The sequence below is a fragment of the Micropterus salmoides genome, unplaced genomic scaffold (assembly GCF_014851395.1).
Source record: "Micropterus salmoides isolate LMB-PRFRI ecotype aquatic unplaced genomic scaffold, ASM1485139v1 Ms_hic_scaffold_12, whole genome shotgun sequence".
In the NCBI taxonomy this organism is placed as follows: Eukaryota; Metazoa; Chordata; class Actinopteri; order Centrarchiformes; family Centrarchidae; genus Micropterus; species Micropterus salmoides.
The window spans coordinates 28,143,961-28,171,850 of record NW_024040263.1 but is presented as its reverse complement, the minus strand read 5'-3'; the positions used below and the strand labels follow the sequence as shown (position 1 = coordinate 28,171,850).

At 38.9% G+C, this 27,890-nt stretch overlaps 2 protein-coding genes across 3 annotated transcripts; one reads left to right on the top strand and one right to left on the bottom strand.

Moving 5' to 3' along the window:
• Positions 1-654: 654 nt before the first annotated feature.
• vwa11 (von Willebrand factor A domain containing 11) lies at positions 655-27,890 on the top strand. The gene is given in 23 exon segments (XM_038714349.1): positions 655-799; positions 14,661-14,776; positions 16,836-16,915; positions 16,918-17,024; positions 17,767-17,900; positions 18,025-18,169; positions 18,593-18,686; positions 18,947-19,075; positions 20,345-20,531; positions 20,662-20,831; positions 21,046-21,158; positions 21,294-21,410; positions 21,519-21,692; positions 22,004-22,136; positions 22,271-22,423; positions 23,095-23,187; positions 25,212-25,271; positions 25,274-25,364; positions 25,366-25,474; positions 25,638-25,770; positions 26,981-27,165; positions 27,320-27,635; positions 27,638-27,890. Coding segments are annotated over 21 exon segments (2,766 nt in total). The 5' UTR covers positions 655-799; positions 14,661-14,776; positions 16,836-16,842; the 3' UTR covers positions 27,688-27,890.
• Positions 5,608-12,744, bottom strand: LOC119899690 (prostaglandin D2 receptor 2). 2 transcript variants are annotated; one of them, XM_038714348.1, is made up of 2 exons: positions 12,602-12,744; positions 5,608-9,681 (listed from the first exon to the last, which is right to left on the bottom strand). In XM_038714348.1, exon 2 carries the CDS (start codon positions 9,663-9,665, stop codon positions 8,352-8,354), a length of 1,314 nt encoding a protein of 437 aa, XP_038570276.1. In that variant the 5' UTR covers positions 9,666-9,681; positions 12,602-12,744; the 3' UTR covers positions 5,608-8,351. The 2 variants fall into 2 exon arrangements, with proteins under 2 accessions (XP_038570276.1, XP_038570275.1); XM_038714347.1 differs by having other exon boundaries at positions 5,609-9,681; positions 12,558-12,744.

Genomic DNA, 27,890 nt, shown 5'->3' with positions numbered 1-27,890 from the left:
TATGTTTTTGAACTGTAGATATATTTTGCTGTTTAAGGGACATTACTAAGTCAGTACTCTAACTTCATGACCCTCTCTACTTTTGCATTTCTGTTATGTCGTAATTTACCCCAGAGTGACTGTTACGCAGCAAAAGTTACATCCTCTTGCATTAGTATTAGTATTAGTAATCTTCTTTGTTTCAGCATACTTACCACGTTAATTAATCATTCCTAATAAACTCTCAATCTGGTGCGGAATGACTGAATAATTTCTAATTACATACAGTACTATTGGGCATGAACCATTAATGAATGACACAAGGCAAAGACAACCCTGTGCTTTTCACCCACTACCACCTTTAGCATTCTGTTTGTGTGTGTGTGTGTGTGTGTGTGTGTGTGTGTGTGTGTGTGTCCCAAACAATGCTTGTTAAGCTGCAATCCTTAATGTCCACAACAATAATCTATAGGTAAAGTTCAAAGTGCAAGAAATCAGTTCTAATGATCAATATGTGGAAATCAAGGAAAGTACCACTAGGAAACATGTAAATACTTTATGAATCAAGGTACAGTTTTATCATAAAAAGGAAATATACTCAAAAGTTCACTCCCACTTCCTTTAAATTGAGGTTAATAAGTCACAGCGACAAATAAATTCACATGCTCCCGCATGTGGTGTAACAGAGCAGTGTGAAGCGAGAGAGACAGAAGGAGGAGTGTCGCCCAGCTTCTGGAACTGTGCTGAACCACCTTTTTACTGGAATTTCTTCAAAAACTTGAAGCCAAAACAAATCCTGGTCCTACCTTGGAGCCCAGGGGTAAGTTTAACAGTAACATTTACAACAAGAGATTGATTTTATTACTTCCTTCAGTAATCTTGCATTAGTGTGTTTATAATATATTGAAGTTACAGTCAACAGACATAAACCAAGTACACTTCAATAAACAACAAATATAGCATGTGAAACTTTATGTGATTCTCATTCTATTTACAGAAATGTACATAATCTCTTTGGTTGAATATGCATTGACATGATACATAGGAGTGAATGCATGGTGTTTAAAAGAAAGTCACTGACATGTGCTGGCTGTTAATTCTCAAGTAAGCATCAATGAGCTATTATCACTGTCGCAGTGCATTAAATCCTTTCAAAGCAATACCAACCAACCACCCCTCCCTCCATCTACTCTTTCTTTCTCTCTTTCCTCATCTCTCATCTGTACCAACTGCTTTTTACAGAGCTTTATATAATCTCTTTGGCTCTATCGTTTTTAACATCTTACGACCTCAGTGTTTTAACTGTTCTCTTGCTGTTTCTTTATCCATAAAAGTGTGTTTCTGTCTTTTATGCAGTTGAGCATTAGGGTGCCTCTAATCTTTCCTACATCTATAACATTCCATTCATGTCTCTTTAGAGAGATTCAATGAATACCACCAGTCATGAGAATATCCAGTTCACTCATAAACGCTGGGGGCCTTTTTACTCGGAGCCAAAGAAGAATGATTAAAAGTTAGTGCCACAAACCAAGCCAGACACCCTGAAACTGCAATATATAATGAATTAAAGGACTTTTAATAGAACCTGTCCATGCGCTTATTTTCAGTAGGTTCGACCATTTCTAAAACTTTATGACGCTGCTGCTAGAGTTGTGAGTGAGACCAGAGAGTGGATCACATCAGTCCAGTTCTCAAATCTTTATACTGGCTTCTGTGAATCAAATGTTTTCCTTGTTGCTCTGTTACAAACCATCCAGACCACTCAAGTCATAAGGGACAGGTTTGCTTTCTGTCCCAAGAGTCACATCTAAACATGGAAAACTAGTTTCATTCTGCTGTTCTTCTACATTATTTTAGTCTTTTAAATCCCATTTAAAAGCATAGTGTTTTCTTATCTTAATGCCTTATATATCTTGTGTAAAGCACTTTTATTTTGTTGTTGAGAGGTGCTATACAAATCTTGCCTTGGCTTGTCTTGACTTGACTAATGGAACAATGATTTTCACATAGCAACCAAACCACAACTTAGACATTGGATTTACAAAGTCACTTTATTTTTTTAAAACAAAATGAGACTGCCAGTGTATGAGTAAACCAGACACAATGTGTCAGACACAATGTGTCATGCTGAACTTTGATTATATTATGAACTAATCTTGTGTGACACATTTAACTTTTTTTTCTTTATTGTAAAAGTGGGGATTACTGTCTGTAGAAATAACGTGCAATTACTTCCGTAACTGTGCAGTGTTTCATGTGTTTCTCAAAATTGACATATTGGCACTATGAACAACCATTTGATTATGATTATCATTAATAACTACATGTTAACTACAATAACTACTTTTTTGTAATATATCTTGCAGGGGAAGACTGAAATAGAATATAAATGTGAGGTGACAAAAAAGCCTTCCCCTGCTCTCCCCTCAGGCCAAAATTAAACCCAAATAACTGACCACCTAATACATTTTTTTTACAGTTCCTTCAAAGCATATTACATTATCTCATTACTTATTGTGAAACAATTCCGTGAGATGTACACAGGATGTAGGTTCTGAACAGGTTTCCTTCCTTGATTCTTCCATTCTTCCTCCTTTTATGTAATTTGTGTTTCTCAGTCAGTACGGGCCTTTGTTTGCTCCATTACTTGAAAGAGAAAAGGTTATTGCTGCACAGCCAAAAAGACAGAGAGAAACAGAGGAGGAGAAAATGAGACATAGTCCCAAAAGGAGTGACAGAAAAATAATCTGCTGGAACTGAATGGCTAAGAGGAAAGTGGAGCTTTGTACGTCTGACCCGTTAGGTTTAATCCTGCTCTGTCTTTATATTGTGTATCTTCACTCAAATATTCTCTCCAAATTACAACTACATAGTAATCCCACACTGCTGTGGCCTACATTACACCTGAGCTTGTGTGTGGGTGTGTCCGATTGAGAGTGAGGGAAAGAACACTTGTGATGGGCGGTGATGAGACAGTCAATCAAACTAGATATCAGATATGATAAAATCCAATCACTCAGAAAGGTGGTCAGGCATCCAGCAGTTCAGGTTTAAAGTCTCCTGGATTACAGGACCTGAAAAACATTATCCTACTTTATCAGTTCATGTCTGCTTATGTAATTGGTGTTATACTGCTCTCTGGTGGTAGAAATCAGCGTAACATGAACCACAATCTACAGCAACCAATGTTTTTGGCTTGTGAGCCCTTAAAACGCTTTGGGCGTTCTTTTACATTTTTCATTTGAATAAAAATAAATAATAAACATAATTTGGTGCAGGAGAAATGTATTTGTTTTCCCTATCCCTTAATTCATCTCAAGAACCTTCACATTTTTTGTGACCCCTGGCTTGGCGGTGTTGTTAGACACATGCAGAGGTGGAAAGAGTACAAAAATATAAGTACAACTTTCAGTTGCCATTTTACTGTTTAATATTTTCAACTTTCGCAAAAATGAACGTTTTTATTAGCTTAAGTCCATAAAGACTCCTTAACAACATGGTAGGCCTAAATCCATAATGATAAATCTACATAGGCTATACTACACACAAGCCTACTTAACTAGAAAATGCTCTTAAACCGCAGCCAAGGAATTCACTGAGGAGTGAGGGTTAAAATATGTAATTGTACATGTAACTCTGATTGACATGATTTATTAATCAACCAGTTTTGAGCTATTTTGCAGCTGCGCCGTTTTTGTCCATGAGACACCTGTAGTTACAGCAGATGCCTTTTAATACCACAGGGCACAGAAGTCTGGGGCAGCTAACCAAACTATTGTCGGGCAGTTACTGGTATTTTCCATAATTATGTGAGCAGTCATGATCTGACTTTATGCTGCACATGAAACAGCGAAAGTGAGAGGAGTTGGTTACCTGGCTGAGAAGGTGTGCAGCCTGTCGCCTGCGGCAGCTAACTGTTGCATTACTCACTGCAATATTTCAAACTGGTCTGCTGCAAGGTTATAATCGTAAACTAAGACAAAAGCGAAAACTAGATGTGAAAAAACATTGTCGTTAACAGAAATAAAAATAAAAACGAGACTTTACAAAAAAAGTAACTAAAACTATATTTTAGGTTTGCAGAACTAACTAAAAGTAACTAAAATGAAAGAGTAAAAGTCCTTAGTTTTCGTTTATTTATTTATTTATTTCATAGGACCGAAGCCGACATTTCGAGTGGATATGAAGCTGGGGGAACTGACGATGCGGGACAGTTAGTCGGACCGGCGGTTTAGAGGTGCGCGCGGTGATTAGCAAATAGGAAAGTCCGATAGGCACCTGTTGGTGAGCCGCGGGGTGTTACGCTGCGTGCCCTGTGGATGGCCTGCCACGATTGCGTCTTGACGATTCCGTCAAGAGAGCCCGGGGTCAGGGCGGCGTCTGGCCGCAGCGTAGCAGGTGGCAACCGCTGTTACGAGGAAAGTAACGTTATGGGGAGGCTAACTTTGCCAGGAGACCCAGGTAGTGAATTGGCTGGTAGTTGGTGGGATTTGAACATGTTTTCTATTGACTTTTATACATAGCCTACATGTGTACAAAATAATATGAACGCAACAACTGTAGGCTACAGAGCTTTATTTAGTTTAGTTTGGGTTGCAGGTGAGTCACTCTCACAGTGGTTTTCTTTTCCTTGTTCTGTTCTGATGTGTGGGATAAAGTTGCCCCTTGCCCATTAATTGTGAGCTCTTGAGCTGGGATAACGGATCTGCTGGTCATTATATTTACTGCATGTCAGCTAGTGTGTGTTTTATGGGCTCATTCATATATCATTCATATCTCAGCCAACCTGTCTGTTTTTGCTTTTATATATATTTTTTATTAATATAGGTTACATTTTAATATAGCCTAAAGGCTTTCCAGTCATACTTACCTTCAGTGTGCTAGGGACCTGTTGTTTGTGGCTCCAAAGGGGGCCTCCACTATCTTCCAATTTCTTAGCTGTCCATCACCTCCATTTAGGCCTATTGTATTTCACCTATTTAACCAAGAATGATAGAGCTTGAGACTGATGTAATTAATTTCTTGGGACCACTGGTTAGTGGGATCAGGGTAGTTTAGCTCTTAGGGTTTTCTGTATATAGGTTTTAAATTGTACCGTAGATGTAGCATGTACTTCATATATTTGTGGTATTTATTTAGACAATGTGTTATTTCAAATATCCTATATATATATTTGCTTAGTGTTTGGGCCCCTACAAGCGTCAGATAGCTTTAAAAAGGTGCCTCTTTGCAGAAATCTGCGTTATTTCTAATGATTGTACTTGTATTTTAATGTTTTGTGAATAAACTAAACTGGACTGAACTAAACTGAACTGAGCCTGGCATCATGCAGCAACAAAGACACTAAAACTAAACTAAAACTAAACATTTGACTGAATTTGAATACAAAAAGTCACAACAAAATAAAAATAAAAACTAATGAAAAATGCAAAACTATAGCTAATAACCTCAGTCTGCTGTCAGAAAACTGTTAAATGACGGTTGTCTTGTGTAGCCGTATTGTAGGAGTCTACACGACAACGGTCAGCGCTGATCTCACTTACAAACAGATTGCATTTCCTATGAGTACTTCTAAGTAAAAGTCAACCTGTGTTTCACCAGTTAATTGCTTTTAATATGAAACTTCAGCAGCCGGACATGTTCAGTTTGCATTAGCAGTAACTTAATGCAGCATTTTGATTAAGCCGTTCTCCTGCATTTAAGCCAAAGTGGTCTCGAGTTTTTCATTGCACTTTTTTTTTCTCAGTAACAGATGTGATTGAACATTTAGAAATTTAAATTTAAAAAACTACTTCAAAAAGTACAAGTAGGCTACACAAAAAAAACCTACTCAATTACTGTAACGTGAGTAGCCTAATTGTAATTCCTTACTTTCCACCTCTGGACACAACTAACCCCCTTGAGAGTGCATTTATTTGACTTATTTTTCTATTTACATTTGGAGATTACTGTGACAAGAGAAACATTGAGAAATGGTCTATAAGAATCACATGACAACATGTTAATGGTAATAATAATATATTGTATTTTTACAGCACCCTTCATTCAAGAAATGCAGCTCAAAGTGCTTTACAACAAAGAAATGACATGCACCGAGTGCTTTACATAAAAAAACATATGGATAAGAAGATAAAAATAAGGGATGCATAACATACAATGGAAAATAAAACCCGTTAAAAAATAATAATTAAAAAAAGTCCCAAAATACAATGCATAGAATGCATGAAGTCAAGTAAAACACAGCTCAGTAGTGCAAAAGTGTGAAGCAAAGTGCAAAAAAATTTCCATCTGTATCAGGAAAGTCACAGCTAGCTGAAGGCTGAAGGGAAGAGACAGGTTCATAGCTTTCATTTACAAATATTTAGTGAAATCTATAGGTAGCGTGTTCCATAGCATTGAGGCATAGCCTAACAGACAAAGGCTGCATCCCACGATTTTCATTCAACTGTTTCTGGGAATCTCCCTTATAGCGGCAGCAGATGATCACAGTGTTCTTGAAGGAGAGTAGTGAACAAGGAAGTTAGCAATGTAGCTTGGCCCTTACCATTAAGGGGCCTTTGTATAGGACCTTAAAATCAGTTGTGAATTTTACAGGAAGCCAGAGCAGTGGTTTTACACAGGAGGCCAGTTAAAGGTGTGTTGGAGTAACCACTTGAAATAAAGGCATTAATGAACTTTTCAGCATCTTTTCGATTTATAAATGGTTGTGCTTTATTATTGGAACATTTAAATGTAGTCAAAAAGCAAATATTGGTGTAGGTTCCTAGATGCATAATACAACAACAAGGCTAAGACTCTACAATCATGTTTTCAGCTCAGTGAGGAAAGTTGAGGAAATGCCAAGTTATTATTATTATTATTAAAAACCACTAATGTTAACCTCATGGTAGCACTAGAGGCAAAGTCAGGGGATGACCAACGCCTGTTAGCTTCACCCACCTAGGAGCATGAATAGCTTTGAGCTAAATACTGAATCAGCATGCCAGATTTAAAAGAAATCAAATGAGGACAGATGCAGCAAAACTGTACATACATACAATGATACCATGACATTTCTCAAATAAACAGTACATTAATGCAAACAGTAGATTATTTGTCTGTATAAACAAGCATTGACAGTAATGAATAAAAACATAACTCATCGTTACTGTAATATAGTTAAAAAGTATAACCTGTTCCTGCGTATGTCCAGTGTTTGGTTATTATACAAGATCATTCATGACTCAGCACCACATCCTCTTAAATGGTAAGTAGACCCGGCTTAAGGTTAACAAGAGCTTCCTCTAGAGGGACTACTACATTTGGACAAGACTGCTTCTCAGTAAAGGCAGCTGGGATGTGGAATTCTTTGCCACTGAGTGTCAGACAATGCAGCGTAAGGAAGTGTGAAAATATGGTTGAAGGACAATCATGTATGTAGTCATTGAGCTGTGAGATACTGAATGTGGCCAGTATCAGTATTGTGTGTCTGGTTAATTTCTTATGATGGATTGTGTATTTTAGCATTGGGATTGTTGATGGTGTGTTTTATATGGGAATTTATTATTGTTTTGTTTTGGGAGGATTGGCATATTTTAGTCTGTTTTTATAGTATAATCTGTTTCTATTAAATGTGGTTTGATTTGATTTGGTCTGCTTTTTATGAAATGTAAGGTTTGGATTTGTCATTAATCTTTTAAATTATTATCCTGCGCACTATTGGCACCTTCTTAGGGACTGCTGATAAGAATTAGCTTTTAGCTGTCTGATACAATACATATGTTGTGCATTGTCCCTGTCAAATAAATAAAACATAAACATAAAATGCTCACAGTGACAATGCTAACATGCTCAAATGTAGCAGTTGTAATGTTTTCTATGATCCCTATCTTATCATGCTAACATTTGCTAATTATCACAAAACACAAAGTGTACCTGAGGCTGATGGGAATGTCATTAGTTTTGCAGGTGGTCATAAACACTGGACTAAACAAAAGGTTGATCCTATGATAGCATAAATGAAAAGTCAGAGAATCAAGTTATTACAATTCATCCTGAGGGGGACCACAGATGGCTGTATACAATTTTAAGGCTATCCATCCAGTAATTGTTGAGAAATTTTGGTCTGGACCAGAGTGATGGATGGACCAACCGACCGATGGATGGCTAAAAATCCTATACTACTTATTTATGTTCCACATATGATACGTCAGAGGGCTTCCTTGAAATTGCACACATATTAAAACATATCTAACATGATTAAAGATCAAAATCAAGCATTCCACTAAATCAAACATAAAGCCAAAAATCCAAATGCTTAGCTATTTTCCTTTTTTGATTCTAGTTTTGTATGCTCCACATGAAGGCATTGGGAAGGGGGGTTGGATGTCAGGTTATTGACAGGGTGAAGATGAACTCTTTGGTGACCCTGGTGTTGCAACGCTCACATCCCGACTGCTCTTTCGCCTAATATGTGCTCTTAAACTTCTCCCTGGCGCCATCAGTATCTCCCCTCCTTCCTCTACCAGACCGTCAAACACTGCTCCCAGACTCTGTCGTATTCTCACACAGAACTTTGGGCAGCTAAAAGCGTACAGAATAGGGTTCAACACCGGATTCAAGAACGCAAATGTTGTGGCTACGGGCAGCCCCACCTCCACCAGGTCGAGATTTTTGTGCCAGTACTGAGCTGTCACTTCGATTATGCAGAAGATGTGATAGGGAGCGCAGCACAGTACAAATGCTGCAATCACAAATGTCACCATCTTGGTAAAGCTCTGGGACAGCTGATTGTTACTGGTCTGATTGGGGGTAGTAGGGGACATGGTTGTAGGTGTCAGGAATACAGATGGACTTGAGGCCGGAGGCTTGAGAAAGATGTTAGTGTTTTTTGTGGTTGTAGGGATATTTGAAGTACCTGATGTCCCATCTTTGTTTGACACAATCAGAGCATCAATGAGCCTGTTGGCACTCTGCTTCCTCCTCCTCCTCCTCCTGTTCCTCATGCTGACAGAAATGTAGATGTAGCTTCCTGCAATCACCACCAGAGGGAACAGGAATGCCAGCAGCAACTTGGAGATGGCTGTTGCTGCCTGCCTCACTTTGCAATCTCTTTCCAAAGTGTCTTGAGAGGATGAATACAAGGCAAAATCATGATAGCATAGTTTCCTCCTGTCCTGTGTCTCGGTCACTGAGCGGAACAGGAAGTAAGGTAATGTATTAATTACTGCCCACAGCCAACCCAATGCACACACCTTCCACGCTCCTGCCACAGACCGATGATTCTGGCTCCACACTGGCTTTGCCACCAGAAGGCAGCGGTCCACTGAAATGGCTGCCAGCAGGAAGGCTGACACAAACATGTTCAAGAAGAAGATGGACGTCTCCGTTTTGCAAAGAGCGCTGCCGAGCTCCCAGCTATGTGAGGAGTAAAGGTAGAAGGTAAAGAGGGGCAGCGTCAGAGTTGCCAGGAAGTCAGACATGGCCAGGTTGAGCACCCAGACAGAGGCTACGGTGCGGCGCCGCAGGCGGAAACCCACCACCCAGAGGATGAGGGCATTCTCCAAAATCCCCAGGCAGGAAACCAGGCCGTGGATGCAAACCACCACCAAATTGGCCTTTGTGTTGTTATTAAGGCTGTGATTCTTCATCATCTGTAGCAAGGGACAGACCAGCGATCCCCCAGAGGCATTTGAGTTGAAGTTCATGTCTGACAGTGGTGCTCTGAAAGAAAAAAAACACACGAGAGAAGTGACAAGAAGCTAATGGGGAACCAACTGAAATCAGAGCTAGGGGTGCCTGTTAGCCCACTTGGTCGTGCGCATGCCCCATGTACAAGGCTGAGTCCTTATTGCAGTGGCCTGGGTTTGGGTCCATCCCGCGACCCTTTCCTGCATGTCATCCCCTCTCTCTCTCGCCCACATTTTCTGTCCCTCATCAGTCCACTCTGTGCTTGTTCGAAAGCAAAACACTTCTAACATGTTACCTTCAGCAATAGCTGATTCATTTTTTTAAATGCATGTTCACGGTTGTCTACAGTGGAAAAGATTCACAAGAACATGTTTCACAGTCTGGCAGTAATGGCAATGATGATGGAGATGATACTGTTCCTAGTAGACTTGCCCCTGCCTGCAGACAGCTGATAAATCACCCCTCCGTTTCCTCACGTACAATGACTAAATGAAATGAGCACCATAATTGTCTTGCTTGTTAATCTTTATAGCTCAATTACAATCTACTTTGGTGCTGAGGAAACTGTAAAGAAAACCTTATGAAATGCAATTAAGTTGCAGATAGTGAGAATTATATCAGCAACATGACTGACAACATTACAGATAATGAATCCTCTTGAACAGTATTATTCTTGGCAGTAACTGACTCGTCGTACAACAGTCACGTAGGGTTACATTTTGGGATTTTTCAACTGTACAGTCACGCAGTTATAACAATATGGGCAAGAAAGACATATAGTAGTTCCAGGGCATTTCATTATCACATATTCACCATCTCCTCTATTTTCTTCATGTTGCATAATGTCACACTAATGTAATGAATGTCCATGAACTAAGTGTGCCACCCTTATCTTACACAATACACTAAAAACACTTTAACATAGGGGTGTACTGTTTTTCCTTTATCCTCATCCTCTATAAAACCAAGTGAAAAAAACAACTTTTCTCTACAATGTCTCATTGAAACAAACAACGTGTCAAAGCCTGTTCCCGTGGTCTAGCCACATACCAGCCCTTGGGAAACTACACATGCTCAGTTAAGCAATACATTCACGGAATGTGTGAGAACCCAAAGCGATATAATATACTGCCGCAAGGATTAGTATTATTATCTATGTGTCTATCATCTCTTTTTTGTTCAGATAACCAAACTGCCACAACAAAAGTTGAAACAAACTAAAGATGAAAGTAATGCAGGCAGTCAAATATTATTAAGATGCTGTTTTTCTACTCCAAACCTTTTAATTTGCTTATGATGCAAAGGCAAATCAAATGTAGTCATGTAATTGCAGCCAGTCTGCTTGTCGCCAAGGAAATAATCATTAAGGATTAAGGACTGATGCTTTAAATCTGACTATTTTTATTGCTGCAAGAGAGGAGAAAAGGTTTGAGCTCTTGTACTGAGACAAATAGCTCTGAAGAACGAAAAATACTCCGTACTTAAAATAATATTATAATGTAACTCTTCCTACAGTGTGTAACATGTGGCAGAGGAGGAGGACAACAGAGCGAGTTTGGTTGAGAAATGTTGCCAGCGTAACTGCTTACAGTAGTTTCTTGGCAGAGCTAATAAGGAGATACATGTCTAGTTTTTCAACTTACCTTCCCCGACTGCACAAGTGACCATCGATGGGCATCCCAGTGTTATGCCATAGTGTCTAAATAGTCAGATTTTGTAACCTGATAGGGAGCTTCAGGTATTTAGATTTCCGTCCCCCTCTGCCATTGTTCTTGGTTGCAGATTCTTTTATTTTTTCCAATTACAGAACATACTTTCATATAGTTCTATAGAAGTTATGGTTAAGGTTAGAATTATATACAAGAAATTCTAATTTTCACTAAATATTTTAGAAAATAAAAATGACTATTCAAATTGAGTGTTACCATTGTAAATTGTACGTAAAGCCTTGGTTGCATACTTAGTCACATCCACTTACGCTGCTTAGATGAGGTAAACACAGCACCATGTCTGCACTTGAATACAGACATGTGAGTCAATATGTTCACGACACAACGCTGAGGCGACTGGTATATAACTCAACCCCCTTTAGTATAACTTGCATATATGGTCACAAATCAGAAGGTGTTTTTGCTTGAATGAAAAGTTTGAGTTTAGAATGTCTTGGTGAGACATCTGCTTTTAAAATGAAATAATTGAGAACTTCAATGACCACAATATGAGAAGCAGATGCTTCATGGAAACGGTGAACACACAATACAGAGGAATAAAGGTTAAAGTAGCTTAGCACCATAGCAACAAACTGTTGACACTGCAAGTTTCAGCAGACTGACAAGCTATGTGGTTGTATTATTAAAACAATTAAAATTATATTCTACCAGTCTTTGAATCGCAAAGGAAAATTCTATTGCTAATTCCTAATATTAAATATGACCACAGGTTACTGCTGTACCGTTAGAGCATGACAGGTGGTGATAAGAGACACTGTCTACTACATGGAAAACAAAACAATACGATATTTGTGTTACATGAACTGGGAATTAAACACAATTAATTAGAAAAAAACATACCTACTGTGGGAGTATTAGGGCAGCATGGAAAAAATTTTCCATGCTGCCCTAATACTCCTACAACAACAAAACCTACTATCAACTGAAAGAACTGTATAAGAATGTATAAATATAATAGTTTAAAGTACAGCATAATAAAAAGGTACAAATCAAACAATAACAATGGCTTCATTAAGGCAGGATTATATCCATGAAAAGTCAGAGTCACAACATACACTGATGATTACAGCATTGTTTTTGTTGACCAAAAGCTGTGGAGTTCTTGTTAATGAGATCACAGCTACAATCATCATAGTTCTGTGAACTGTGAATTAATTAAGAAGTATTTGTAACACTCACCTAGACGTTAGGTTATATTCAGATAAGAGAGAGAAAGTCACAACCTTTCATTCCAAAATCCTGTTCTGTCTTCTTCTTTGTCTTCCTTTCACTCATACTCATCCCTCCAGTTCTGTCACTTTCTACTGCTCTCGTGTTATGGAGACACCCACTGAATCCCTCCTCCCCCTAACACACACACACACGTGCGCACACACACACACACACCTCACCTTACTCCACCCTATGTGCTGACAAGAGGGAGGGAGTGTGGGAACATGGGTGCAAATTTAACGGAAATTTCAATTAAGGAAGGTGAGTGGGAAATACAGAGAAATATGAACATCTAAGAAAGAGAGAAAACAGAATGTGAGAGAGACTGAAATGTGTTACCTGTGATGCCACTGTCTGTCCTGCTTTAGTGATCATAGAGGCTGGACTAGTTGCCCTTACACTTCATCCTGAGCTGTATGTTTCCTCGATGATACAATGCATCGGCACAAGTATAAGTCTATATACTGACACATTTTCACACTAACATCCTTTGTGTAGACAACTAAAATAACAACTTTCAAATATTACTCATTTGGCATTGAAAGAGGAGAAAACTGGTTATAAATGTCTGTCGCCATCTGGTGGTGATGCGACACAACTCAAAACAACAATGTGACTGTTTTGTGCGCTTATACAGAGGAGATGAAAGATGCTGAGAGATCACAAACCATACTGTTACTTTGAGTATGTAAAAGCAATATGAATTTATTATTTATATTAAATTAAAACATTTGCATTGTTAAAAAGCACAGGGGGTTAAAAAGCCTAGCCGACAAAGAAACAAAAACCCTTACTATCCCTTACTTACTTAAAGGTAAAAGTAAAGTTTAAAGGTAAGGTTATTCCATGGTCAGATCAGATTATACATCAGTCATAACATAACCTGACAGAGCCATAAGTAATTTAATTACATGGAAAATTGATACATATAAAAAGCATGCACATACCCAGATATATTGTGTTACACACATTATTGACAGAAGACCCTTAATATTGTGGGAGAGAAAGTTTTCAGATTCTTTAGGGAAGTAAAAGTACCAATACTGCAATATAAACACTCTCCATTTCAAGTAAAAGTCCTGTATAGAAAATGTCCCTTAAGTCCCAAAGGAAAAACACTCATTATACAGGGAAATAAATTGCCCCTGATGCATTCATGTGTTAATAGCATTTTACTGTTGATCAAGGTGGAGCTAATTTGAACTAATGTATATACTTGTTGGGTAGTTTAATCAATAACAGTGCATCATATTACCAAATGTATTATGTTTTGTATTTGAAATCTTAATTTTCATAGCTATCAGATAAATGCAGTAGAGTAAAAGATACAATATTCTCCTCTGAAAGGTAAAAAGAAGCAACTAATCATTCATTCATTTCATGGCTGCTGCTAGCAGGGAAACAGGAACACAGAGGGGTAGGACCCAAATGCAGATGCCTGAGACAGAGCTGATGCAGTTCAGTAACTTATTAACATACAAAGAGAACTCAGGCTTACAAGATGGTGAGGCAGGCAAGGGTCAAAAACAGAGAAGGCAGTCCAAACAGGTAAAGGCAAAAGATCCGATAAGGATAACAACATGGCAAAGTCCATAACGGGTTGGTAACTGGTTTCAGAAACAATGGATGAACAAGAAAGAGAAGATAGAGAGAAAGACTTGTAGCGCTAGATGTAACATCTGGCTGGGATAATGGAAGTAAACTGGTAGCCTATTAATTGTGTGTGGCTGATGAGGGAATGAGACGCAAGTGAGGAAGTGGGCGGTGGAAGTCCAGGTAACTGCAGAGCGAGATGTGAGAACAGCCGCGTTCAGCCCTGACAAAAGATAGCAAAACATTAATATAAACGAAAACGGTGGTTCCTTGAAAACACTTTTGTGTTCGCAACAGTATACGTTGCTGCTGAACACCTCTGACATACCCACCAAATGAGAAAGAATGGACCTCAAAGCTTTTTGCACTCTGTTTCACAGGGTTACTGACAAACCCTCTGTTTTGATTTTAGGTTTTAGGGCACACAACTTAACTGTTTGGATTTATTCTCAGATGTCTCATCGACTTCTTTTCCAGCAGCAGCAGGCAGCTGTTCTCAGTAAAACGCTCTGATGACACACCGTGTGGTACCTGGCTGGACCTGCATACACTATTTCTCAGAAGATAGACAAGTGTTTACCTGAGAACTGAGAGTGAGTAGATACAGAGGATCCAGTCAGTAATAAGTCACTACATTTAGCATCATACTCTCATTTAATGTTATCTTTTTTTTTCTGGAATGACAGTGTTTATGTCTTCACTGAACATTGCTTAGTACTTGCTGACAAATTACTGAAACTGTTGAGCTCAGCAAGATGATTGTTTCACCATATTAAACACCAAACCCTACAGATTAAGTTAAATATTAATCTGTAACCTCATATTACACCTACACTAATAACCACAGATGACTATACCCTCGCAATAAAAGCATAAATCTATGTCATAAATTAGTGAAATATGAAAAGATCCCACTTAGTTATTGAGCTAGCTGGAGTATGTTTTAGAAAGTGATAAATTAGTACAATAATAAATCAAAGAAAGAGTAAATTAATTTAGTATTGCATTTTGTAAACTTCATTATAATTTTGGGAGCCATAAAGTTCAGTAACCCATGCTTCCAAGCATTTTTGTTAATTATTATAATGGGTATTTATAACAGAAAAATAAGTAATGAGTTTTTAAAAAAACTAAATGCCAATACATAAAATTAAAAGTCTGCCAGAAAAGATAAGGACAAAATAGCAATAATCCATCCCAGCTCTCGGGCAAGCTTTGGCTAAGTCATGCATATCTTGGATACAGGCGAGGGTGACAAGAATTAACTGAAAAATACATCTAAGAGGGAAATATTTCACATGAAAAATTGTATTTATATCCAGTCTACGTGGTTGTGTAGATAAGTAAACCAAATATAAACCAGAAAATAATTGCCTTGTCAAGTGACTCGTTTGCATTACTGTATTTAGAGTTTTCATCATTGCCCTCCTCATCTGACTTGAGAGGTAGGGGGATGAATCAAGATATATCTTAACTTGCTACACCTTTTTTGAACCTTTGCAATCAGTTACTCACAGTGTGGTCATTTTGGAGAGAAGACTAATTCATTTTATTGTACTTCTGTACGTCAGGTAGTGATTTGTCCTTCAAGGTGTGTATTCAATTATGACAGTATTTACACCAAATGCTCAAGTCTCCACCCTCCATCATACACAATCTACTATATATAGAAGAGTGGTGTAGTTGGATGTTACACTTCTTTAAGAATCACTGGAGTGTCGTCACAGCTGAGAAAAGGTATGATTGTATTTCAAGTTTGATTTTGTTAATTTAATTGACAAGGTTCTGTGGCGACGATTTCCCCACATAATGCACATAATGTAATGCACATGCAAATAACTGCCACATTGTTGTTTCACACAGTTCTATAACTTGCACATCTGTTTATTCCATATTTTTTATTTTATATATTTTACATTTATTTATGTCAACTATATGTTTATGTCTAGCACCTAATAACCATAGCAATTTACTTTACGTAAAATACTGCTTGGCAAGCTCTTTCTGATTGGGATTCTGACATTGCTAAAGACATTTTGAAGTTTTTATAAAACATTTAAAAAAACTTAGCAAAAATACTGAGCACTTTCATCTCTTTGTCCTTTTTCAGCTGAAGTTTAAAAAATGTTTTAATTAACCTGTGAGTAATTTACATGGTTGTAAATTACTATTGTATATATGTTATATATTATGTATTATTTGAAAGGATTTTTTTGCTAATGTATTTTCTTTTCACACCTTATTTTAATGTTTTATATAACAAAGTACAGCAATATAGCATTGTTGAGTTGGAACATACTGTCCTGATGGTCTTTAGTTGACTATTGACATAATCACTGAGAAATTTGTGGGAATACCAAATAAAGGACAAAGCAGAAAGTGTAATAAGAGGGAGTGGCCCATCAGCACATTCTTCAAAGGTGTACTAAATGTGTGTCTTTATCTATGAACTCCTCGTGTCAAGTTCAGTTCAGTACATTAAATACCTTTACTGGGCTTAGAATAGAAATGTCTTATGTCTTGTGTAGGATTTAAATTCTATAATTGTAATGTGTATTTTAGTATGTCTTTCAGGAGCACTTGGCAATATGTGCATCAAAATTCAGACACAAATCAGTTGAATAAACAGTCATTATTTTTCTCTCCCTCTAGATTGATCATGACGTCAGTGCTGGGCACAGTCCTGCTAGCTTTGGCCCTAACAGGGACCACTGTAGCCTTTGTCCCCGTTGGAGTGGGGCATCCACTCATGTCAGCATTACAGGACGGGCTCTAATGCAAAAAGTGAAGGAGACATGCCGGGCGGTGGCTGAGGCAGCTGGTTATGAGTTCAAACCCACGGTAGGAAGATAAAAGTGTGCAAGACGGCACAAACAGTCACCGACAAACACACTGAAACACACTCACATGTTCACCCTCATTTCCAAAAATTTAATTCAAAAATATACTGATAACATGGAGGGTGTTTCTGCGGGTAACATATGAGTCCCTTTCTTATTTATTTTACAGCCTCATTTAAGTCACAACTGCACGTAACAAAACAAAAAACTCTCTGTCATAATCCTGTTGATATTTTGACTCTCCAGAGGATACAGATTTTGGACTTTTGCTTTTAATCAAAATGTCCTGGCAGATTTGATGGAGCTCAAGACTCATCTGAGAACAGCTGTGTTACTTAATTTTACTGTTACACTATAACTTCCAGTCTGATGTTCTTTTGTTCAATTGTTAGATCCTCGTGCTCCTGTTGATGTGTTGGGAGATTGAAATAATCAGTGTAGTTGCTGCTGCTGCTTGCCATCTGTGTGTAAAACAATGCACAGCCTATCTTGCAAATCAGAGACAGTAGATGAAACACATGTATTATTCCTGCTGCTGTGTGATGGCTACAGGTATTAGATGTAGATGTAAGAAAATACTTGTGCCAAAGAAAACTGCATAAGGCACCTCATTTTAACCTAGCTCCATTACTAAGACAAACTGTCTTTGTGCATGCCTGCTCTTGTTTAAATTGTGGACTCTCTTACCACTCATTTTCCTGTTACTGCAACTGTAACCTGTAGCCTCTGACCTCTGACTGCAGGGTTCATCACCTGAAGAGCTGGTCCAGGCCTGTTTAGGTCCCACAGCAATAGGAGAAGTGTCTGGTGCCAAGTTTCACTCTGCTCTTCAACAGATCTACACCAGAAGACTGGTAGACCGTGACTTTGTCAACAGGTAGGTTGAAAGAAAACAACTGTTATTTAAAAAGCAATAGAATAATGTGACTGTTTATTGCAAAGATTTAAATATGATTTGCTCTTACACCCACCAAGTTATTACATGTGAAACCTGCTTTCAGTGCCCCACATCACTTCAACTCAGAGGCCTTTCAGGAGGGACGTGGCCTAATCACGGAGGGTATGGTGGCCATTAAGGCTAACATTCAGAAGGAAAACTACCAGGCTGCCAGGGAAACACTGGGCAGAGTCCTTCATACACTACAGGTGTGAGCATGGAAAGGAACAGCTAGGCATAGAGAACACCTCTAACCCTAACCTGAACTTCCTGTGCTCTTCTTCTATCTCCTTACAAGTTTCTTTTTTGATTGATTTGATTGCACTATTTGTTAATTCTTACCACTGATGCCATATGTGCGAATAGCTCTTACTAGTATTATTGTCACTTGTAGATCTCTCATGTATTGATGCTTGCATGCTTTGGATAAAAGCGTCAAATGAGTAAATGTAAATATGAGGAGGCATATACTGCATGAAAGAATGATGCGATCAAATAAGGTAAAATAAGCGAGAAATGAGAGTGAATGGAGGAAATGTTCTAAAGTTCACTTTAGGATGTGTAGAAATACTGAATATGGAATCACAACTCTGTCTATGTGTATGTATAAAAGAGTTTCCATGCACTGTCAGGACTTCTACAGCCACAGTAACTGGGTGGAGCTGGGGTACACAGAGCCATACATCAGCCTCATAAGACCAGACCTTCCTCTGGAAAATCTAGCAGGTGTGTATGTTGTTTTCATACACATACTGTGGGTTTAGCAAAATGTTATAAAGTAGACAATATCCATATAAAATGGGTTGGGTAAAACTCTATCTGGGAGCATATCTTTAGACCAAAGAGCAGTGTGTAGTTTTATCTTGATGTCATCTTGATGTGTTAACAGAAGTCAAACTAATAAAACAAAGTCATGCTTATTTATCATGGTTCATAGTTAAATTTGTTTACTTGCTGTGCATCCCATGTGCCTTTTGCTTATTTAGATTTCAACACTGCGACCTGCAGTGACTGTGCCAGTGGAACATGCCCCAATTCCATCCTCCCTAACATCCTTCAGGAGAAGAAACTCACATCTGGCTACATGGGAATCTTCTCTGCTACCAAGCCCAAAGGTATCAGTGGGAAATACTTCTCCAAAGCATATTCAGATACATAGGGCCATATTCATTCACACTCAGAAGGAGCAGGACTGGCTGAGCAGTAGGACCAGTAGTCTGCAAATTGTTGCCACTAGAGCATGTGCATTGAGTTTTAATTGCCATCAAGGTGGAAACGCACTTCTTCCACATCTAGTTAAAACATGTAACATTTAAAAGATACACATGGATACATGACTTGGTAAACACACCATGATAGAAGAAACCAGGAGTTATTTCAACTCACTTAGATATATAAAACAGGTTAAGCAAATACCGTAAAATTTCAATTAATAGCCGAGTCCCAAATAGCCCCTACCCTGTTTACTGGCCTGGTGTGGGAACACATTTTGACAAATAAACACCTGCCTCAATTAGTTTTTATAGAAGTTCTTTGGATGTATGAAACCTCTTAAACCCTGCGGGGCCGCTGCTTTAGCTGCTTCTAGCTGCTTAGATCGGTTAGATTCTCCACAATTCAAATCATATAACGGAAACAACGAGCCCAAAAGTCTAATTCTTATAGATTTACTGGTGCAACCTGCTGGTACAAGAAATGAAAAGGAAAAATAGTGATGGCTGCCATTACCTTTGAAGCGGTCGTTAAGTCCGCTGTTATGTCCGAATGTGTCCTTCCTTGATTATTTATATTCCTTTAGTCTGTAAGGGTCCACTGATCAAAAGAATCAAAACAGCTTTTCATAAAAATGAATCCAAGTTGTGAATCCTGTCATGTGAAGTCCATCGCTCTCTGTCTGCTAACTTCTCTCATCCTGCACCGTAAGCCGTCTGTCAGAGCAAGATCAAATGAATGATGTGTATTTGATATTATTTGATGTTTTTATACAAGTATTATTCTGTTTGAAATAAATAATGTTTAATAGTTTCAGTTTTGTGCAAAAGGAATTAAAGGCCTGTCCCAAATATAGGCAGGGTCAATTACTGATTGATTTTAGCGCCCAGGCTATTATTCAAACTATATAGCTGCAGGGTCAGAATAAAATTAATTTAAATTCGGCAAAGAGGAGAAGGATTGGCCCAGTCCTACACCTTAAAGTTACAGTTCAACATTTTGGGAAATACTGTTATTTGCTTTCTTAAAAAGATTAGATGAGACGATCCATACCACTCTTATCTATGCAGCAGTTATATCCTGTAGTCCTGTTGCCATCATGAGGTCAGAAAAGCACACGAGTACATAGCAGGGACAAGTCCTCTATAAATATCCCTGCTGTCCTGTGCCAGGTAAATGTAGCCATGGAGGTGCAGCTGACCTGACTAGCACAGCAGCTCCTCGCGGAGGCATCAACAAAGACGAGAGTCGCCCGGACAATGTGGCCCTCCACAATGCTGCTGTGAATGCAGCCACAGCCGCCAGCCTCCAGCTGCTGGAGGACATCCGGTCAGCTGCCGGGGACAAAGACTTCCTGAGGTATGATGTTCAGGCAAAATATCTCAAAGTTTTACTTTATGATGAAAATAAACCCCTCACTGTCCAGACTGAGAAGGATGATTAGATTTACCTGACCCTGGATTCTTCATTCTCTCTTTCTTTCTGACAGAATGATGGGGATTGCCCGCTCATCTGTCGTGTGCTTTGTTATTGACACCACTGGCAGTATGTCAGATGACATCAATGAAGCCAGGGAGGTTGTTTACGAAATCATTGACAGCAAAAAAGGGACACAGGATGAGCCATCTGAGTACATTCTGGTGCCCTTCAATGACCCCGGTATGAACTTTTCTACTGATCATGTTTAGGAAACCATTAGTGGTGTTAGGCCCCGGGTGTGTGATAACAGAATTGCTGTATCTGTCTGGCTGTGTAGTTGCTACTAGTTACATTAGGATGAGAAGTGATTTAAAAAAAGATACAGTTAGTCCTCAATACTGTGAACCACATGTTAATCTTAACATTTAGCCCCTTTTCCGTGGTTTATATGTAGATTTCGGGCCTATGATCAGGACAACAGACCCTGAAAAGATGAAAAGAGAAATCTCTAAACTCAAGGCGAATGGAGGTGGTGATACCCCTGAGATGTGCCTGTCAGGACTTCAGGTACTGAAACTATGATGTTGTCATATTGTAACTAGGATGGTTGTTTATTTTTTTTCCCACATATTGTATGGATCCCTGTGAAGACTGTGGTGAATCTGAATGAAAATGACCAGGTTGATTATTGTATTTTTTCAGGTGGCTCTCACCGGAGCCCCTGCCTCCTCCCACATCTTTGTTTTCACTGATGCTATAGCCAAAGACATCGCTCTCAAGGACACTATTGTTGCTCTCATCAGGAGCTCCAAGTCAATCGTAAATACTGACTGACAACCAGTGATGCCCTATGTTCACTCAGTTTATTGAAGTCAATTTAACTTGAAAGGCTGGGGGTATAATCTCAATATTAAATTAACTCCACAGGTGTCATTCTATATGACTGAGGCAAGTAGCCGTCGTCGTCGTTCCCTCAGAGCTGCGTCCTTTGAAGACTACAAGGACCTGGCTTTGGCCTCTGGAGGCCAGGCCATCCAGGTGTCTAAGAAGCAGTTGCCTCAGGCCACAGACGTCATCCTCGACACCTCCACTTCAGCTCTGGTAAGACTGTGCACTTCTAACAGTGTGTTCTGTACCAACTGAAGCGTGTACCAGGAAGTATCCGCTGCCGTACCATCAGACTGCAGAGCAGCTTTCCTCGGGCACTGAGACTCCCCATCCTCTGTGCTCCACCATTAACACATTTTTCTGTTTTGTTTTTATGTGTGTAGCATGAAAGGACAACAGCTTGCACTTTGTTGTACAACCCTGTGTTCTCTAATGATAAATACATGAACCTTAAACCGTTAGTGGTTGAAAAATAGAGAGATAAATTATCAGTTTTGCTCCTCTTGTTCTCCACCCTCAATCAGGTGACAGTTCTTCAGCGAGCAAGGAATCCTGGAAAGCAGGAGACCTTCCCCTTCACGTTGGATGAATCTCTGAAAAACATCACTATCTACCTCACAGGATCATCCCTTACTTTCACACTGACCAACCCTGCGGGTAATACACTATTTCCAATGCACCGTTTTAAGATAATGGCAATGTGTTAGACTTGTTGGGTGTCCCTTCCCTGCTTCTTGCTGCGAATGGTTGATGCATATTTATGAGTAATGATGCATGGTAACAAATTCCAGGCGTGAGCCAGAGCAGCAATGAGGCCAGCGGTAAACTGGGGACCATACAGACAGTGGGCAACCTGAGGAGAATTCGTGTCAGTGCTGACAAACAGACAGGAACCTGGAAGATCAACATCAACTCCAACCAACCATACACACTGAAAATCACAGGTCAGAACCTGTATATTTGTTCATTACACAGCCAACGCGCTGTTGAAATTGTGTCATCTTACTTTAATCTGCAGATTAGTTCAACATTTAGGGAAACATGCTTTTCGCTTGTTATATAAAAAGATCAATACAGCTCTCATATAAGCATCTCAGCATATAAGCCCCAGTAAAACCACAAATTGTCATCTTCATACCTTTTTGTACAGATTAAACTAACAAGATATTATATGGTAATTGGTGAGCTGTTGGTTACATTTGGACAGAGATAGCAGAGGCTAGCTGTTTCCCCCTGTTTCTAGTCTTTGAGCTAAGCTAAGCTAATCAGTGGCTGGTGGTAGCTTCATATTTACCAGACACACATGAGAGTGGTATTGATCTCATGTACCCTTTGGCAAGAAAGTGAATAAGCGTATTTCAAAAAATGTTGAACTAAGATAATCTGAACCCATATTCGCACTGACCCCATTGCGTTTTAATCAGTAGCACATTTAATATTTATTTCTACTTCTTTTTGGGCAATGCAAACCATGTAAATTAATTCTGCCTCTATTGTCAAAACAATTTATACAAATTATTACACAGCTGTTGTACAAACTTAATTCTGTTTTTAAAACAGTCGAGAGGCAGTTAGGTGTATCTCTATTTACTGTAAATCTGTACTTGTTTTCCAGGTCAAAGTACTATTGGTTTTATCTATGACTTTGTGGAAAGCTTCAAGGGACCCCACCCAGGTTATGCAGTACTCAGTGGGCGTCCACAAGCAGGTACACTACATGCAATAAAGCAATTTCACTGTTTCACAACCGCCTAACTGTACATTAATACAGACACAAAGTGATTATGTGTAATCATCAATCATAAATGTGATAGTCCTACTATTCTTTGTAATCATGTGTCACTGTTTTAACACATTTCCAAGCATCCAATTATTGTCTGTGAGTTATCATGGATGGTTAAGCATCAGTGGTGATTAAGTACATTACTCGAGTACTGTACAAATTTGAGGTTCTTTTTGTGCCACTGTCTACAACTCAGAGGGAGATATTGTACTTTTCACTACATTTATCTGACAGCTTTAGTTACTAGTTACTTTAAAGATTTTACACACAAAGCATATGAAGACTTAATAAATATGTTTTGTTATAAATTAAAATACCCAACATTTACAAGTACAGCTGACATGATTATTAGAAGTTGAAATGAACTGGCAACAACTTTGATAGATAAGACTTTTTTCATGTAAAAACATTTCATGGTTACACTTTGCAAATGTGAAGAAATGCAGCTTTTCCTATTATTTATTTATTTGTAATAATTTTGAGCTTTGAACTGTTAGTTAGACAAAGTAAGCATTGTAAAGTTGCCACTTTGGGCTCTGGGCAATTGTGAAGCATTTCTCACTATTTTCAAATTAGAAGAAAATAATCATTAGCTGCACTCAAATAGTTAAAATCCTGCTTTTAAATTAATAATGAGTTATAATAAATATATAAAAGTTTAACAGCCACAGGACATTTTTTTTCTACAATATTTCTTTTACTTTTTATACTTTAAGTGCATTTTCCTGATTATTCTTACATAATATTACTTTAGTAATATTTTTAATGCAGGACTTTTACTTTTAACAGAGTGTGATATAGTACTTTTACTGAAAGGGCCCGAATACTTTGCCCACCACTGACACTGACATTACTGAAAGGGCAAGCTGTTTATAATGAATGCCATTGTTTAATGAATATGAAGGTTTTCCTACTGTAAAGTCAGCAACCTATGACAAACACGGCCATACAAATAGTATTTTTAATTTTGTTCCTTAAGTATTATTAAAAGCATATACTTTTGTACTTTGACTTAAGACTTCTACTTTAGTAGAGTAATTTTAGCAAGGGTATCTGTACTTTTAAATTCAGGATTTGTGTACTTCGCCCACCGCTGCTATGCATTAAAAACGTTATTAGTTACTGTGCAGTTAATTGCTGTACATGTGGTGTCTTAGCCAGGTGCCATAAAGTGGGTCTCAGTACTACAACAGCATCATCTAGTGGTGAATAATAAGTCACCTGAATCTGCAGTTCCCCTCAGCTCTATGGACATCTTATCTTCTAGCTTATTGTTTTGTTTTTATGTGTGCAAATTAAAATTATTTTGCTTCACTCTCATCAGCGTATTTTCTAGATGTAGCAGGCAGTTGTTTTCAGAGAAAGTCTAAATTAAAATTACATACCCAGCACCAAACAGTAGACAGAGAAAGTTAAACTAACTGGTGAGCATAGTAAACATTTAGCAACTAAAAAGCCATATTTCCCCTAATGAAGTCCAAAACAGAGCTAAAAAACAGAGTGGATATTGGACTTGCCAGGTGTTCAGAAACAGGAGTCAGAATAAATGCTAATGTTGCTATGTGTCTGCGAGATGTTATTAGGTGATATATACACTGACATGTGTGTGTTTGTGTGAATTTGATCAGTGTTGTGATCACACCCTGTTTTGCCAACTATACAAAAACTTTCTACCTTACAAAACACTTCACACTTTGTAAATGTATATTGAAAAATATAAAATATAAGACATTAAATGATTAAAGCCGACTTCTATTTTCCTAAAACTGATGGCATGGCCCAATTAGCTACTTCAGCTTATGATGAGGCTGGGCAATCCTTCCAGTACCCATTCCTTACACAATCCAGTATTTAGATTTAAATCAGTATATCAGTTTTTGCCATGATAATGGATTTTCCTCTTGTTCACCCCTACCTTTTTTCGTTCTCTCTTTGGTAACCCAGGCCAGCCGGCACTCTGATGCTCTCAGTAATGGGTAGGAATGGTCCTTCCTCGATGACTATTGGAGATGTGGCCTGGTAACTGTGTCTGGTCCTGAGACTTTTAGCAATAGCACAACAATGGACATGGGCAACGGAAACATCCTGTGACTGTTGATCCAGTCCTGTGGGGGAGTTTGTGGTCTTTCTGAAAGGAACTGATAAAGTGTCCACCAGTGACTTTCAGAGGCAGTCTACCACCCAGATGTCTGTCTCTAAAGTGAATATCCAGGTCAGTCTCTTCACTTCTTCTTCACGACCTGTGTACCAATTCAAGCAGATTTAGACTGATTTAAAGTCAGATGAAAAAAAAAACTTTTGCAGAATTGAACTTTGTCACTCTTCTTCAATTGTTTTGTTCCCGTCTTTTTGTTCTTCTTTTCAATTTCCTCAAGGTTGTGGTAGACAGCAGTGTGGAGCCAGGAAAAGCCTTCAAGCTTCCCTTCAGTGTCATGACCCAAGGCCCCGGTGGTCAATTCTCAATGAACGCCAGAAATGACAAAGACTTCCCCATGTCCACCCAAGCAGGTGAGCAGCTAAAACAATTCCTTTGTTAAATATCCTTATCAATATTGACACGTCTCTAAATGTACAGTACCTACTCCTGCTGCCTAAATCTAAGTTAAATCTGAGTGGAGTCACATGTGCAACCCCACCCACCAGTTGGGAGTGAAGGTTATGGTCAGGCTTAAGGTGCCAGTACTATGCTCAGTTCAGAACTGGTTGTCAGATGATCGTATAGCTTCAGAACCCCTCTCCCCCCACACCTTTCCATCATCTGTCTCAGACTATTTCTGTAATTTTCTGAACTGACAATCTGACATTCACACCCACTTCACTGTGATTGGCGAATGTCTCTCTCTAGATCTCTTTTTCATTCATTTCATTACGTCTCCCCTGTCTCTATCGCTTTCCACCCCACCTGGCTGTTCTGAACATGTATAAACACTTTTGTCTCCTGACATGGTCAGACAACACATCGTACAAGCGTAAATTGCCCCTAGGTGAGAGTGACACGAGTTATTGCTCCAACTCAAGCGGCCTGCAGGCCACCAGTGGTGTTGGCAGATTTCAGTACAAGTAACAAGTAGCCCAATCAGACTCTAAAGCCTTCCCAGTTGTTAAAATAGTAGCCAAACTTCAGTATACGCACTGTGAAATTTGGTACAGATAAACATGGTGCTGAGAAGATGAATTCTTATGACTTTAGCGATCCCCTGATTCTGCCTGTTTCGCCACCAGAGGGTCACAGTTCTCACTTATTTAGCAAAATATCTCAACATCTACTAGATGGACTAGTACAGACATGAATGGTTGCCAGATGATGAATTCCCTAGTGTCACTATGAGGTTGACATATGTTGTCCAATAGGGACCATCTAGCCCCATCACCTGGTCAAAATGTATCAATGTATCAAATACCGGCTAAAAACTAATGACACTGCCATTAGCTGTACTTTGTTTTTAATGCTTAATAGCAGATGTCAGCATGTTAACATGGTGAACATGGAAAACATTACACCTGCTAAGCATCAGCATATTAGCATTGTCACTGTTAGCACGCTGACATTACATTTAGCTTAAAGCATCACATGTGCCCACGTACCCTCCCACAGAGCTACTGGCATGGATGTAGACTCTCAGTCTTGTTAAGATTCCAATCAAAACCAAATGTGTAGAATATACCAGTAATAGTTAATGTAATTATAAAATGATTTTTTTCTCTCCTCCCTTTACAGCCTCACCTTGACAACTGGAACAATACTAATGCTACTTGACCATTACACCACCTGCCAGCACACCATCTGGCACTGATGTCACTCTGACTATGGAAGCCAAGTCGTCCAGTGGTGTTGACTCCAATTACGCCGTTTTGAGATTCTCTATTGTTACCAAGGTAAACAGACACAATCTGCTTAACACAGTTGGAAACAGTGTAAAATAAATAAAAAGCTTTCGAACATAGCCACAGATGACTATTACATATGAACAATTATCCTACAGATCTAAATTGCCCTTTGCCATTATTCATGCATACATCTCCTCCTTTCTTTCCCTGTTCTCTGACCAGATTACAGATTTGTTCAGCCTTCGTGTGACTGGTTAGCGTGCTGGCAGATGATTGCCCTCAAGATGTGTCTAAGTGTGAACCTTTCCAGTGGGAGCTCTTTGCCAACCTTAGTGACGGAAACGGCACTGGGATAGAGAGGGTTTCCCTGCGTCAGGGCAATGGAAACCTCACAACCACCTCCTTGAGTGCTCCTATCATTCACGCGAACTACACAGCCTCCTGCTGCTCGCAGATTGTTGAGATTTTAGCTGTAGATAAAGTTGGCAATGTTGGCAAGTGCTATCATTCCATTGTACGTTCTGCTGGCCCTCCTGCTTTAACTCTGTGCTGCCACTGTGGTTGTTCCTACTGGTATCAGCCAGCCATTGGCTTTGAAGGGCTTGTATTAGGTTGCTCAGTATCTTGTCTGTATTCTGCAGTTACTGGATATACTGACTCGAGATGATTTAAAATAATGTGCCTAAACGAGTGAACGCTTCCATCTATTCTTATATATCCTACCTTAATAAAATGTGGGCACTGATTAGGCAATGGATGATCAGTTGTAAGAAATTAAATATTTCTGCTAAGAAAAACTA